Source organism: Cynocephalus volans, chromosome 2 (genome assembly GCF_027409185.1).
Source record: "Cynocephalus volans isolate mCynVol1 chromosome 2, mCynVol1.pri, whole genome shotgun sequence".
In the NCBI taxonomy this organism is placed as follows: domain Eukaryota; kingdom Metazoa; phylum Chordata; class Mammalia; order Dermoptera; family Cynocephalidae; genus Cynocephalus; species Cynocephalus volans.
This window is the reverse complement of record NC_084461.1, coordinates 100,151,521-100,166,000: the sequence shown is the minus strand read 5'-3', so window position 1 is coordinate 100,166,000 and position 14,480 is coordinate 100,151,521. Positions and strand designations below refer to the sequence as shown.

The 14,480-nt window shown below is 37.5% G+C and overlaps 1 protein-coding gene across 2 annotated transcripts in view; it reads right to left on the bottom strand.

The window, feature by feature from the left end:
• The window catches only part of KCNN2 (potassium calcium-activated channel subfamily N member 2), a 142,876-nt gene that overhangs the window by 92,415 nt on the left and 35,981 nt on the right, over positions 1 to 14,480 (bottom strand). For both annotated transcript variants that reach the window (XM_063086094.1, XM_063086095.1), the window contains one exon: positions 8,845 to 9,263. In XM_063086094.1, the coding sequence (XP_062942164.1) occupies positions 8,845 to 9,263 (419 nt within the window). The remainder of the gene's footprint in view (positions 1 to 8,844; positions 9,264 to 14,480) is intronic.

The window sequence follows — 14,480 nt, the reverse complement described above, 5'->3', positions numbered from 1 at the left end:
CTGCCACAATGAATAAACACCAAAAAAAAGACACCAGAAATACAAAAAATCAAGAAAGTACACCACCAAAAGTTAATAAATCTCATACTCTAGATCCTATAGAACAAGAAGCCCTTGAAATAACTGACAAGGAATTTCGAGTGATAATTCTAAGGAAACTGAATGAGATACAAGAAAACTCAGCTAGACATCATGATGAAATGAGGAAAAGTATACAGGATCTGAAAGAGGAAATATACAAGGAAATCAATGTCCTGAAAAAAAATGTAGCAGAACTTGCTGAACTGAAGAAGTTATTCAGCGAAATAAAAAACACAACGGAGAGTTTAACCAGCAGGCTTGTCGAAGTTGAAGAGAGAACCTCTGAACTTGAAGATGGGCTGTTTGAAATAACACAAGCAGACAAAAAGAAAGAAAAAAGAATCAAGGACATGGAAGAAAATCTGAGAGAGATATCAGACAACCTCAAGCGCTCAAATATCCGAGTCATGGGTATTCCAGAAGGGGAGGAAAATGGAGATTCCATTGAAAACATATTCAACAAAATAGTGGCAGAAAACTTCCCAGGTATAGGAAAAATCACAGATCTTCAGATCCAGGAAGCTCAACGATCTCCAAACGTATTCAACCCAAAAAGGCCTTCTCCAAGACATGTCATAGTCAAATTGGCAAAACTCAGAGACAAAGAGAGAATCTTAAAAGCTGCAAGAGAGAAGCGTCAAATCACCTAAAAGGGAGCCCCAATCAGGTTAACATCAGACTTTTCATCACAAACCCTAAAAGCTAGAAAGGAATGGGATGATATTTTCAAAATACTAAAAGACAAAGATTGCCAGCCAAGAATACTCTACCCTGCAAGGCTATCCTTCCGAAATGAGGGGCAAATAGTAGATTTCTCAGACAAACAAAAACTGCGGGAGTTCACTACCACAAGACCACCCTTACAAGAAATCCTCAAGGGAGTACTGGGTTTGGTTCCTGAAAAATAACTACCACTGCCATAAAAACCTAAGAAAAATCTAAACCCGCTAGTACAATAAAAATGGCATTCATGAAGAGAAAACAAGCTAACAAAAACACTATCTACAACCTAAGGATCCAACAAACAAAGAAACCAAACAGTAAATCAGAAAGCAAGGAACAAAAGACACCTAAGACAACCAAACAACCAATAAAATGCTAGGAATAAATCAACACCTTTCAATAACAACTCTTAATGTTAAAGGCTTAAATTCCCCAATTAAAAGACACAGACTGGCTGACTGGATCAAAAAGCAGGACCCAACTATATGCTGCCTACAAGAGACCCACCTCACCCATAAAGATTCACACAGACTAAGAGTGAAAGGATGGAAAAAGATTTACCATGGAAACAGAAAAGAAAAACGAGCTGGAGTGGCTATTCTTATATCTGACAAAATAGACTTTAAACTAAAAACCATAAAAAGAGACAATGAGGGACACTACTTAATGATAAAAGGACTGATCCATCAAGAAGACATAACAATCATAAATATGTACGCACCCAATGGTGGAGCAGCCAGATTTATAAAACAAACTCTATTAGACCTAAAGAAGGAAATAGACACTAATACCATAATAGCAGGGGACCTGAACACTCCACTGTCAATATTAGACAGATCATCTAGGCAAAGAATCAGTAGAGAAACACAAGATCTAAACAAGACTCTAGACCAATTGGAATTGGCAGATATCTACAGAACATTCCACCCAACAACCTCAGAATATTCATTCTTCTCATCAGCACATGGATCATTCTCCAGGATAGATCACATATTAGGTCACAAATCAAGTCTCAATAAATTCAAAACAATTGGAATTATCCCATGTATCTTCTCAGACCACAATGGATTAAAACTAGAAATTAATAACAAACAAAACTCTGGAAACTATACAAACACATGGAAATTAAACAGCATTCTACTTAATGACATATGGGTCCAAGAAGAAATCAAGCAGGAAATCAAAAAGTTTATTGAAACTAATGAAAACAATGATACATCATACCAAAACCTGTGGGATACTGCAAAAGCAGTATTGAGGGGAAAATTTATTGCATTAAATGCTCACTTCAGAAGAATGGAAAGATGGCAAGTGAACAACCTAACACTTCACCTTAAAGAACTAGAAAAACAAGAACAATCCAATCCTAAAGTTAGCAGACGGAAAGAAATCATTAAGATCAGAGCAGAACTGAATGAAATTGAAAACCAAAAAACAATTCAAAAGATCAACGAATCAAAAAGTTGGTTTTTTGAAAAGATAAATAAAATTGACAAACCATTAGCATGGCTAACAAAAAAAAGAAGAGAGAAGACTCAAATAACAAAAATTAGGAATGAAAAAGGCGATATTACAACTGATTCATCTGAAATACAAGGAATCATTCGAGACTACTATAAACAACTATACGCCAACAAATTTGAAAATCTGGAGGAAATGGATAAATTTCTGGACACACACAAGCTCCCAAAACTGAACCGTGAAGACGTAGAAAATTTGAACAGACCAATAACAATAAAGGAGATTGAAGCTGTTATCAGAAGGCTCCCAACAAAGAAAAGCCCAGGACCAGATGGATTCACAGCAGAATTTTACCAAACATTCAAAGAGGAATTGACACCGATTCTTTACAAACTATTCCAAAAGACTGAAACGGACGCAAATCTCCCAAACTCATTCTATGAAGCAAACATCATCCTGATACCAAAACCAGGTAAAGATATAACCAAAAAAGAAAACTACAGGCCGATATCCTTGATGAATATAGATGCAAAAATCCTCACTAAAATACTAGCAAACAGAATACAGCAACACATACGAAAAATTATTCATCACGACCAAGTGGGATTCATCCCAGGGATGCAAGGTTGGTTCAACATACGCAAATCAATAAATGTGATACACCATATTAATAAACTCAAACACAAGGACCATATGATCATCTCTATAGATGCTGAAAAAGCATTTGATAAAGTTCAGCACTCATTCATGACAAAGACCCTCTATAAGTTAGGTATAGACGGAAAGTATCTCAACATAATTGGGGCCATATATGCCAAACCCACTGCCAATATCATCCTGAATGGGGAAAAGCTGAAAGCTTTTCCTTTAAGAACAGGCACTAGACAAGGATGCCCACTCTCACCACTCCTCTTCAACATAGTGTTGGAAGTACTAGCCAGAGCAATCAGAGAAGAGAAGGAAATAAAGGGCATCCAGATTGGAAAAGATGAAGTCAAACTGTCCCTGTTTGCAGATGACATGATCCTATATATCGAACAGCCTAAAACCTCTACAAAAAAACTGCTGGAATTGATAAATGATTTCAGCACAGTAGCAGGATACAAAATCAACACACAAAAATCAGTAGCATTTCTTTTCTCCAATGGTGAACATGCAGAACGAGAAATCAAGAAAGCCTGCCCATTAACAATAGCCACCAAAAAAATAAAATACTTAGGAATTGAGTTAACCAAGGAGGTGAAAAATCTCTATAATGAGAACACAAACCACTGCTGAGAGAAATTAGAGAGGATACAAGAAGATGGAAAGATATTCCATGCTCTTGGATTGGAAGAATCAACATAGTGAAAATGTCCATACTACCCAAAGTGATATACAAATTCAATGCAATCCCCATCAAAATTCCAAAGACATTTTTCTCAGAAATGGAAAAAACTATTCAGACATTTATATGGAACAATAAAAGACCACGGATAGCCAAAGCAATGCTCTGCAAAAAAAATAAAGCTGGAGGCATAACACTACCTGACTTTAAGCTATACTACAAAGCTATAATAACCAAAACAGTATGGTACTGGCATAAAAACAGACACACTGACCAATGGAATAGAATAGAGAATCCAGAAATCAACCCACACACTTACTGCCATCTGATCTTTGACAAAGGCACCAAGCCTATTCACTGGGGAAGGGACTGCCTCTTCAGCAAGTGGTGCTGGGATAACTGGATATCGATATGCAGGAGAATGAAACTAGATCCATACCTCTCACCGTATACTAAAATCAACTCAAAATGGATTAAGGATTTAAATATACACCCTGAGACAATAAAACTTCTTAAAGAAAACATAGGGGAAACACTTCAGGTAATAGGACTGGGCACAGACTTCATGAAGACGACCCCAAAAGCACGGGCAACCAAAGGAAAAATAAACAAATGGGATTATATCAAACTAAAAAGCTTCTGCACAGCAAAAGAAACAATTAAAAGAGTTAAAAGACAACCAACAGAGTGGGAGAAAATATTTGCAAAATATACATCTGACAAAGGATTAATATCCAGAATATATAAGGAACTCAAACAACTTTACAAGAAGAAAACAAGCAACCCAATTAAAAAATGGGCAAAAGAGCTAAGTAGGCATTTCTCTAAGGAAGATATACAAATGGCCAACAGACATATGAAAAAATGCTCAACATCACTCAGCATCCGGGAAATGCAAATCAAAACCACATTGAGATACCATCTAACCCCAGTTAGGATGGCTAAAATCCAAAAGACTATGAACGATAAATGCTGGCGAGGCTGCGGAGAAAAAGGAACTCTCATACATTGTTGGTGGGACTGCAAAATGGTGCAGCCTCTATGGAAAATGGTATGGAGGTTCCTTAAACAATTGCAAATAGATCTACCATACGACCCAGCCATCCCACTGTTGGGAATATACCCAGAGGAATGGAAATCATCAAGTCGAAGGTATACCTGTTCCCCAATGTTCATCGCAGCACTCTTTACAATAGCCAAGAGTTGGAACCAGCCCAAATGCCCATCATCAGATGAGTGGATACGGAAAATGTGGTACATCTACACAATGGAATACTACTCAGCTATAAAAACGAATGAAATACTGCCATTTGCAACAACATGGATGGACCTCGAGAGAATTATATTAAGTGAAACAAGTCAGGCACAGAAAGAGAAATACCACATGTTCTCACTTATTGGAGGGAGCTAAAAATTAACATATAAATTCACACACACATACACACATACACACACAAACCGGGGGGGGGGGGAAGAAGATATAACAACCACAATTATTTGAAGTTGATACGACAAGGAAACAGAAAGGACATGGTTGGGGGGGAGGGGGGGAGGGAGAAGGGAGGGAGGTTTTGGTGATGGGGAGCATTAATCAGCTACAATGTATATCGACAAAATAAAATTTAAAAAAAAAAAAAGAAATTTCAATATATCCATAAAAAAAAAAAAAAGAAAAGAAAAGAAAAGAAAACTTACAGCATGTGCACAATTTTGAGGCTATTTTAATTGGACCTTGGAAAGCGGATGCACTAGAGACCATCCACAAAGATACATTGTTAAACTATAATTTTATCTCACTGTTACATTGTTATGCATATCTCTTAAGAGTAATCTTTATAAAATAAATAGGTATGTCAACTAAGGTTTTCCATATTCATTCTTCAAACTTTATAGGTACATCTGCTCCAGAAAATATAATAAGCGTCTAAAATACCATGATTGCTAGGAAACAAAGCCTTAACATAAGGAATCTATCTTTCTTTAAAAAGAAAACTTTAATCCCTCGAATGCCATATTTATGTACAGAAGTTCTAACAAAGGTTCAGATACATGATATTAAAAACTAGTCACAACAGAATTTCCAGGAAAAGCAGGTCGACTTGACAAACATGCTGACCTCAGCCCCTTCCCTTAACCCCCTTAAAATCACTACAAGTAATTTTAAAACAGCAAACAACAACAACAAAAAAAAACATACACCCATAAGGACAACAAGAGACAGTGACAAGACAGTAGTAAAAGAATCTAAAAAGCTGATCTTTTGTGGCTTCTTTTGTCACTTCAGGTGGTCACTGACTTACCTGACTCAAGAAAGCAGAATTCTGGAGCAGCAGTGGTAAAATACCAAGATGCAACCACAAGTGCCCTGAGAGCCACGCCCTCACCCAGACTTCAGGCACTGTGGGCACCAGTACCTTGGTACTAAAAGTGGGGCTAATGATAGAGCTTTAAATGGGAGATGAGGCTTAAAGACTGCATAGAAGCAGTTAGACACCTAGATTCCCTCTTCCCTTCCATGTGAATACTAACTGTTCCCTGCCAACGTGGCAGAAGTACGGAAATTTACTGTCTGGAGAGGGTAAAACACAAAGTCTGTGGACTGACTGCTGGGCATCAAACACTAAAGAGAGCAGGGTAACTATACTGGGGCCAGAAAAATAAGAAAATGTTTACATATTAACTGTTGAGATCTCTTTTTTGCCTTTTCAATTCCCAGCATGCTGTCATGCAGGCTTCCACCTTCATCTCAGGACAGTAGAAAACACTTCCCATGGATGATCAGATTGTCAAGAAAATGGAAAATATGTAAAGGTACCAGAAATTGGTGTGTTGTGCTCCCCTCCCCCATCACCCTTAAATGAAGCCCGTGGTTGACAAGTTCCAGATATGTACAGACAGAAAGCTCCAAATCACCTTGTAAGTGGTTCACTGTTAAGTATAAGCAGGCAGCCAAAGATACCTAAACATTTAAGGAAAGCTTCTAAAATAGAAGCCAAAACAAAAAGAAAAATGTGTCCTTGGGGAAACAAAAAAAAATATGCAAATAGAAAAAATTTTGAAAAGTATCATTAACATCTCCAGAGAAATAAAACAGTATATCAATGAAAGAAAAGCATGACGCTATTTTAAAAAGTGAGCATGCAGGGATCAAAAATTAGATATTGGAAATTAATATACAACATAGAAGAAATCAAAACCCAAAAGAAAATTTGAAAGATAAAATTGAGTTAATCCTTTAAATTACGAGCAAAAACAGAGATGGATCAATAAAAAAAGAAAATGAGAAAATCAGACAATCAATATAGGAAGGCCATTATCCACACAACATAAACAAAATCATTAAGTAATTTCAGCAAATTTCCAAGAGCTGAAAGACATGAATACCGAGACTGAATTGGCCAACTAAGTTCCATGGATAAAACAGATTCACACTAAGATACATCCTTGTGCAAGTTTAGACTACCAATCCCAAAAGCTTCCGGGGGGCGCGGGGAGGACCACAAATGAGAATGGCATCAAACTTCTGGACCCTGGATGCCAAAAATGAAGATTTCAATATTCTGAAGGAAAGTGATTTCCAGTTAGAGTTTTTTTCTGAGAAGAATCAAGACTGCTGTGTCTGCAAGGTCTCAAAAACTGTCTCTCCACACACTACCTTTTCTTAGAAACTACAGGAAGATGGACTCTGCCAAAATAAAGGAGTAAATGAAGTAAGAGGAATCTCAACATATAAAAAAGGCAAAGAAAATTGGCAACATGATGGAGAAAGAGGTCAGAATGTTCCAAGAGTCATTTCTTCAAGGTGAAATTGCCTAATATAATAGAATAGAGTAAAAGGATATTTTGTGGGAGAATTTAGAGATGATTTAGTGGTAAGTATTCAGAAAACTAAGCAAATAAAAAATGAGGCAATAATTAATTCCATGAAAATAAAAAGTTGTGCAGGAAAGGAAAAATGATAATATACTGTGCTGTTCAGCTGCAAATGCAGTTTACATAGTCATAACAATTTTAAAATGGAATATAGATTATTGGGGTTTATATAATGTATTGGGAGGATGGGGGGTGGAAATCACTTTGGGGAGGAGGAGTGGAGTTGCAAAAGGGATGTGAATATGTAAGGGAAAGAAAGCTAAAACTCCAACTTTCATAATAGAGAGTTAATAGATAGCTCTAAAACAGAAAGATCTAGATATAGCAGTACAAGCAATTTCATTTAGAAACATAAAAAGCAAATACCAAATAAATGCCTGAAAGAATTTAAAACAATTGCTTCTGGAATGCAGAAATAAGGGTTGGGGGGTATGGTGGATTTGCTATATTTTTGGAGCAACTCTAATACAGATTTTTTTCTTCTTAAACTATATGTGTGTTTAACTTTGATATTTGAAAACTAAAGAAAACCTGGTTACTACAAAGTCTAACATCTGGACATTGAATACACCTAGAAATTTTAAAATTGTTCCTATCTCTCTATTGCTAACTTGAAGTTTCTTAACCAAGGTCATGTGAGGATACTCCCCCGCCCATTACGACAGAGCTCTTCTTGCTCATGGCATAAATCTATGTTTGTTTGTTTATTAAATGGCAAAGTTAACATGATTGATGCTATAACTGACGAATTCAGTCTCACTAGCAGCTTCTGAAACCTGAGAATGTGTCTAGCTGTGGACCACCAGAGCTCTGCACATAATAGAACAAATGCACACTTCCTCTTCTTACCAAGTGCTGAAAGCTCAATAAAAACCTGTACGTATGTATGTAAACCCACCTGCCCCTTACCAGGTAATCATGTGAATGCTACCATAAATAGGCACTGAAATCAACAAACCACTTTAAGATATTCCCTAAAGTCAAGACATCTTGCATCAACACTTTTCCACTGGATTCTGTCTCAACAATAATCAATGCTTATAGCGAATCAAAGAAATGACTCACGGTTATCATTAAACTAACATTTTCTACAGAAGTGTCCTGTACAATTTCTAAATATCCAAATTTTGACACAGATTATAACGGTAGCCCTCTATTGAAAACTGTTCAGATTAGGAAGAAAAATACAGTCATGAAGGCATTTGGTCTACACAGAAACCTTCAGAAAAGTTTCGTCACAGTCATTTAAAAGAAGCCCAACAGAGACAGAATCCAAAATTTTCAAGAGTGAGGCACTATGTACCTCAAATCTAAAATGTGTTCTTTCTCCCAAGGTACTGTATGGCAAATTATGTTTTCAGGAAAAGAAACAAACTTACCTTTCACAAGCTCGGACAGTCCATGCGGCAATTATCCATAATGAGATACTAAAAACCAAGAGTACAGTTCCTGGGCATATAGTCATTAAAGTCTTCATAACAAAACGCGTATTGAAGTTTATCTTATTAAGTGCTCCAATGCTTCTAGAGGAGGCATCAGTGAAAAGTTTGCTATGTAAGAGCATGACTCTGGCAATCAGATAGAGTCTTAAGAACATTGGTATAGATAAAATAATATCCACATCAGCGGTGGTTGTGGATGGGGCATAGGAGAAGGCAAGCCGGGCCGTCCATGTGAACGTATAATTCCCAGGTATGGGATGAATAGCACACACCAGTATTTCCAAGCAGATGAAGAAAATACGCTCATAAGTCATGGCTATTCTCCAGTCATCTGCTCCATTGTCCACCATGAACAACTGAAAAAATAAAGTAGAAAATCAGCTTCAGTATGGCATGAATGGTCCACAAGTGTCAATGCAGATTTTAAAAATACACAATAGATGACTTTTAGCAATCATGGCAAGCTAAAAGTTATAACTTTTAAATGCTAGCCAGGTACACTATTTTTAGAAAAGGATATTGGTACAAAATGAGAACTTCATTTTGTGAAAATTAAAATAAAAAAATTTTCTATACAAGAGCTAAAATTATTTTGGAGTCCATGTTCCTGGACGATCATATATCACTTTAAAACAAAAGGTTTGGGCCTGTCAGTAATAAAACCTTCTCATCCTCTCAGATAAAGTCAAAACAGACTTGCCTTATAACAAGTTGTTCTCTTCTTCAAGAGTCTGGATTTAAACCCTTACACAATTTTAACTATATTCTTAGTGAAATTTATTTAGGGTGCCTCTGCTATCAGTTATACCCCTAAATGTGACAACACATAAGCATTCTTATAGGAAATCTTATTCTTGTCTTCAGAAAAAAAATCACAAGAAACCACAGACAAATGTGGCAGAAACATTTCTTCCAGCTTACCCACTACTACTCTACTTTCTGTTTTCTTCTATTCTCCCATAGCCTTCCCTTGGATTATTAATTTGTTTTCAGTCTTTCTTTAATGAAGATTCCTTTTTCCTATTTCTGTCATTCTTCATACCACACTCAAAGGAAACAAAGGAAAGAAAGAAAAAAAAAGAAAGAGAGCAAAAAATAAATAAATAAAAAATAAAATAAGAGTGAAAGAGACAGAAAAGAATGTCATCTCTCTTCCCTGGCTTTTTATAAACAAGCCCAACAGGGCCTGGCAGTCTATTAACAACTAGAGGTCATTTGGAAATGTGTGGTGGCTTTTCTGACCGCCACAAGGACTTGGACTTGTGAGGGCTACTGGCATTTAAGGCCAGGAAGCCAGGGGTGCCAACCTTGCTGCAAGGCTGGGAGTCACAAGTGCTAGGAAGAGCTGTCTGCCCGGAATGCCAATAGTGCTCCCGCACTGAGAAAGAGGGCATGTTCACTGCCTTTTACTAAGGAACCAACTTAAGTAGAAAGCATGAGATGAAAGCAACTCAAACAAGAACCGTGCATTTTCATATAAGGGAACTGCAAACAGCTTGGCAGAGCAGGTTTTCCATATGGTTGAATTCTGTGAACACCGCTCTTCTAGAGTCAGGAAAGTAATTTTGCCACCTTGTAGGTAGTTACAAATCCCCATTCTTGGCAAATTATTCTGTAGTTCATAGCTACTTCCCATTATATTATTCAATCTGGTCACCATCATCAGTGTTATTTTGCAAAGACAGGAATTTGAGGACAAAAACTGCCACTTCTTTCTAGTACCTCAAGGAGATGGAGAACCACCAGAATCTCTAATCACAAACATATCAAAATTTTGACAAATTAAGTTATGACAACATAATCTCTTTAGGTAAGCCTTTATCATAACTTTTCATTTAGGTACCTCAAAGTGTTGGACAAATTCTATTTCCCAGTTTATAAGTAAAGAAATAGATCATAAATAAAGCAGGCCAAGTTGGTCATAAAAATATTCTCGTTCAACTTTCAACATCACCTTGGCATAAAAGGATTTCAATAATGAAGACACAAAAGATTTTATAGATATAATGGTGGAAGCCTTCAATACTTTATATCAGTATTTTCTGAGTACTGTATAACTTTAAAGGAATATGACCTCAAAATCTTTTAAGACATTTACATCCAAAAGAATGTGTTCCTCAAAAAACTTTGTTTTGAGAAGCCATATACATTCCAAAGACGATGTCATTGCTCTCTTTGCAAATTACTATCAGGGCCTTTTACAAGCCACATAAGAAAAATCGTACTGTTACTTAAACCCACATTTCCATTTCTACCAAAAATGGTATTATCCAGCTAACTTGTCTACTTTCTCCACCAAACTTGGCTTTGAATGACTTGGCAGTTTGCAAAAATCAAATCTATTTCCAAAAGAGCTAAGAATCTCCAAGACTCCAAATAGTCAAAAGCTGCCTGACAGATTCTAAGCACAGTTCCAGGAGGGACGTTCCCCTCACCATTCTGGGCAACAGTAGTATTACATGTAAGATAAGTACCTTCTTCCCAGTAATTGGTAACAAAATGTGCATTTACATGTATGATTCTGAGAAACTGCTTACGAGCAGTCGTTACCTTTCCAGGATTGGCCCTCTTCATTGCTCATGATGCACTTGCTTCTCTAGCCTCACTCTACTCCCTTTTTTTCTGGCCCCTTCCCGTAGCCCCCTCTGCTCATTTCTCCAGTGAGTCTGGATCTTTCTATCGAGTCAAATCCTTCAGCCATAATCTCACTGCCATTCTCAGCAGCCTCGCCTAGACTTCTGGTGGGCCTGGCCAGGGCATCATCTTTCTGCTTGAGGGCCACCTTTGTTCCCCTCTCTTGACACATACTTTCCTCCCAATATCAAAGAAAATACCCTCTCTTTCATACTTTACCTACAACCTTACCTCCATCTGCACCCTTCCTTCCTTATGTCCCTTCCCTTTTGCTTCACACGTCTAAAGCAACGTGGGCATCGAGAGCCCAGTTCCTGTACCTCTTCCCTCTCAGCAGAGTATACAATCAAGGTCAAATCTCTACCATTTACTGAAAACTAAAAAACAAAAACAAACGAGAACCATGGCTGGCTGCACGTCTGCCCTGGGTTATGTTCATTTTCTCATTTCTCCTTCATCCCCAAACAACTCAGGTGGATTTTGCCTCCATCATCCCACCAACATTTCTCTTGCTAAGGTCACTAAAGACATCTTAATTATGCAATGCAATCCTTCCATCTTAATTTTTATTTTCTTGACCAGTCTTTCCTTTCTTCCTAAAAAAGATCTCTTCCCTTGGTTTCTGTGACATGTTGCTTTTTTCATCTGCTGCCACTGGGATCTCAGGATCACAGTCTCTTCCTCCTTCTTAGTGTTCCCCTCTCTACCGAGGTCCATCTCTGGCTCTTCTCTCACTCTACCTTCCTGGGCAATCTCATTCTTCACTCTTCATTACCAGATTCCCCCTATTAGGGACTACCCTTCATCCTCTAATGACCTCTTTAAAATGTGAATTATATAATCCCATTACTGTCAAGATAAAGACCTCTACACTGCCTGCTGGGTAAATATCTAATTTATATCCACAACATAAGGCATTCTGCAATCTGGTTTTGTCTACCTCTCCAACCTCACTGCCTCATTTCCCTGTGGCTGCAGATTCCAGAACACACTACCTTAATCATGCTTCTGCGTCTTTGTACATTCTGCCTGACAGCCATGAAAGTCCGTGTCTAGCAAATTCTTATTCCCTCAAGACCAAACTCACCATCACCTGCTTTAGGATATAGTCCATGCTCCCATCTAGATCTGAAAACTCCCTCCTTTGTTCCATCATGATCCTTATGTGTGCCTCTTATTGATGCTGCCACAGAAGATGAGGAGGATTTCTTTATGACTATCACCCCTACTTGTCTGTGAGGCTCCTCGAAGATAGGAACCACATCTACCTAGCAAATAATAATAAATGTTTGTTAAATAAACTGCCTTGTTACTTCTCATTACTAATGACTACCCTAAATCACTGGAAAGGTCCTAAAGTTAATTAAATATGCTCACAGAAGATGAGAATACTAATGTATAATGCAAGTTAAATCTGTGACTTTTCCAAATTTGTAAAGAATACATCCTACTAGATAATAATACATTGTAACAGCAAAATTTTGCAATTCCAAAGGAAGTCCAAATAACTTTCTTCTTTGGTAACTTCCCCAGAAAATATTTTCTATTACACAGTTGCTTTTTACTATCAGAGGTCTTACCACCTGAAATGATTTTATTTTTAGTTTTGTTTTATCATAGAATATATTTTAGTGCTAAAGTTGAGGAAGAAATATTTTCTTATACTCTCCACATAATCCCCACTCTCTATGTTGCTTATTTGTTTGCTCATTTATTTAATAAATATCTAGTGTAGTGAAAACTATAACCAAGCACTGTGCTACGTACTAGCCATACAGAGCAGACAGAGGATCTGCTCATTGAAACTAATTTTCACTACTAAAGAAAGACAAAGTCAAGAAAGCAGACTGTAAGCAATTTAATAAAGTCATTATGTCTTCGGACACTGCTATGAAGGAAACCAACATGACATGAAACAGAGAACAATAAATTAGAGATGACAGCAGATGTGGTCATCAGGGAAGACCTCTGAGAAGTACCATTTAAGGCAACACCTAGATAAAGAGAAGAATCAGTTATCTAAACAGCCAAAGGAAGAACATTCTAGCAGAGGAAATAACACATGTAAAGACCCTGGGCTTTATAAAAGCTTAGCACAGTTAAGGAAATAGAGAAAACTTGAGTGACTAAAACTTTATGATCACCATTAAGGAAATGGAGAAAACAGAGTGGCTGAAACTTAATGATCAAGGGCAGAATGCAAGGAGATGAGTGTGAAGAGATGAATTGGGATCAGATGTACAGGGTCATGCTGGCCATGTTATAAAGACTGGATTTCATTACAAGTGTGTGGGAACCTAGTGAAAGGTGGTTTTAAGCAGAGGAGTGCCATGAACTAATTTATAGCTTAAAAGGATTGTACTCACTGATATGGGGAAACCAGAAGGAAGAGAGGCAAGTGTGAACAGAAGGATACAAGTTAGAAAGCTCTATTGAATTTGACTGGCTGTAGTATCCCCATGACATTGACCAGGAGGTTGTCAAGGAAATGAAGACACTGGGTGCATTGGGCATAAAGTTTGGAGATCTTGCTAGAACTTCTGATGGGCTGAATGTGGCAGCAATAAAAGAAAGAGAAGTCTCATAGATGTCTATGAAGTTTCTACCCTGAAAAACAGTGGACAGGGCTGCCATTTCCTGAGTACAGTGGGCCCAGGGGATCAGGGTCGGTAAGAAATAAGATTCTATTTTGGCCACTGACATCTAAGTATAGATGCCAAGTAGGTAGTAAGATGTGCAAGTCATTCAGAGGAGAAATATGGACTACTGAAATAAATTTGGGAGTCCTCAGTACGTAGGTAGATTTTATGAGATCGAAGGAAAAATTAGAGAAAGTGAAGAGAACAGGACAGTACTCAAGGCCAAGTCCTAAGGAACTCAAACATGGACACAGTTGGTCAAGCCATGAGTGGACTTGAAATGTAGCAGCCTATGAAGCA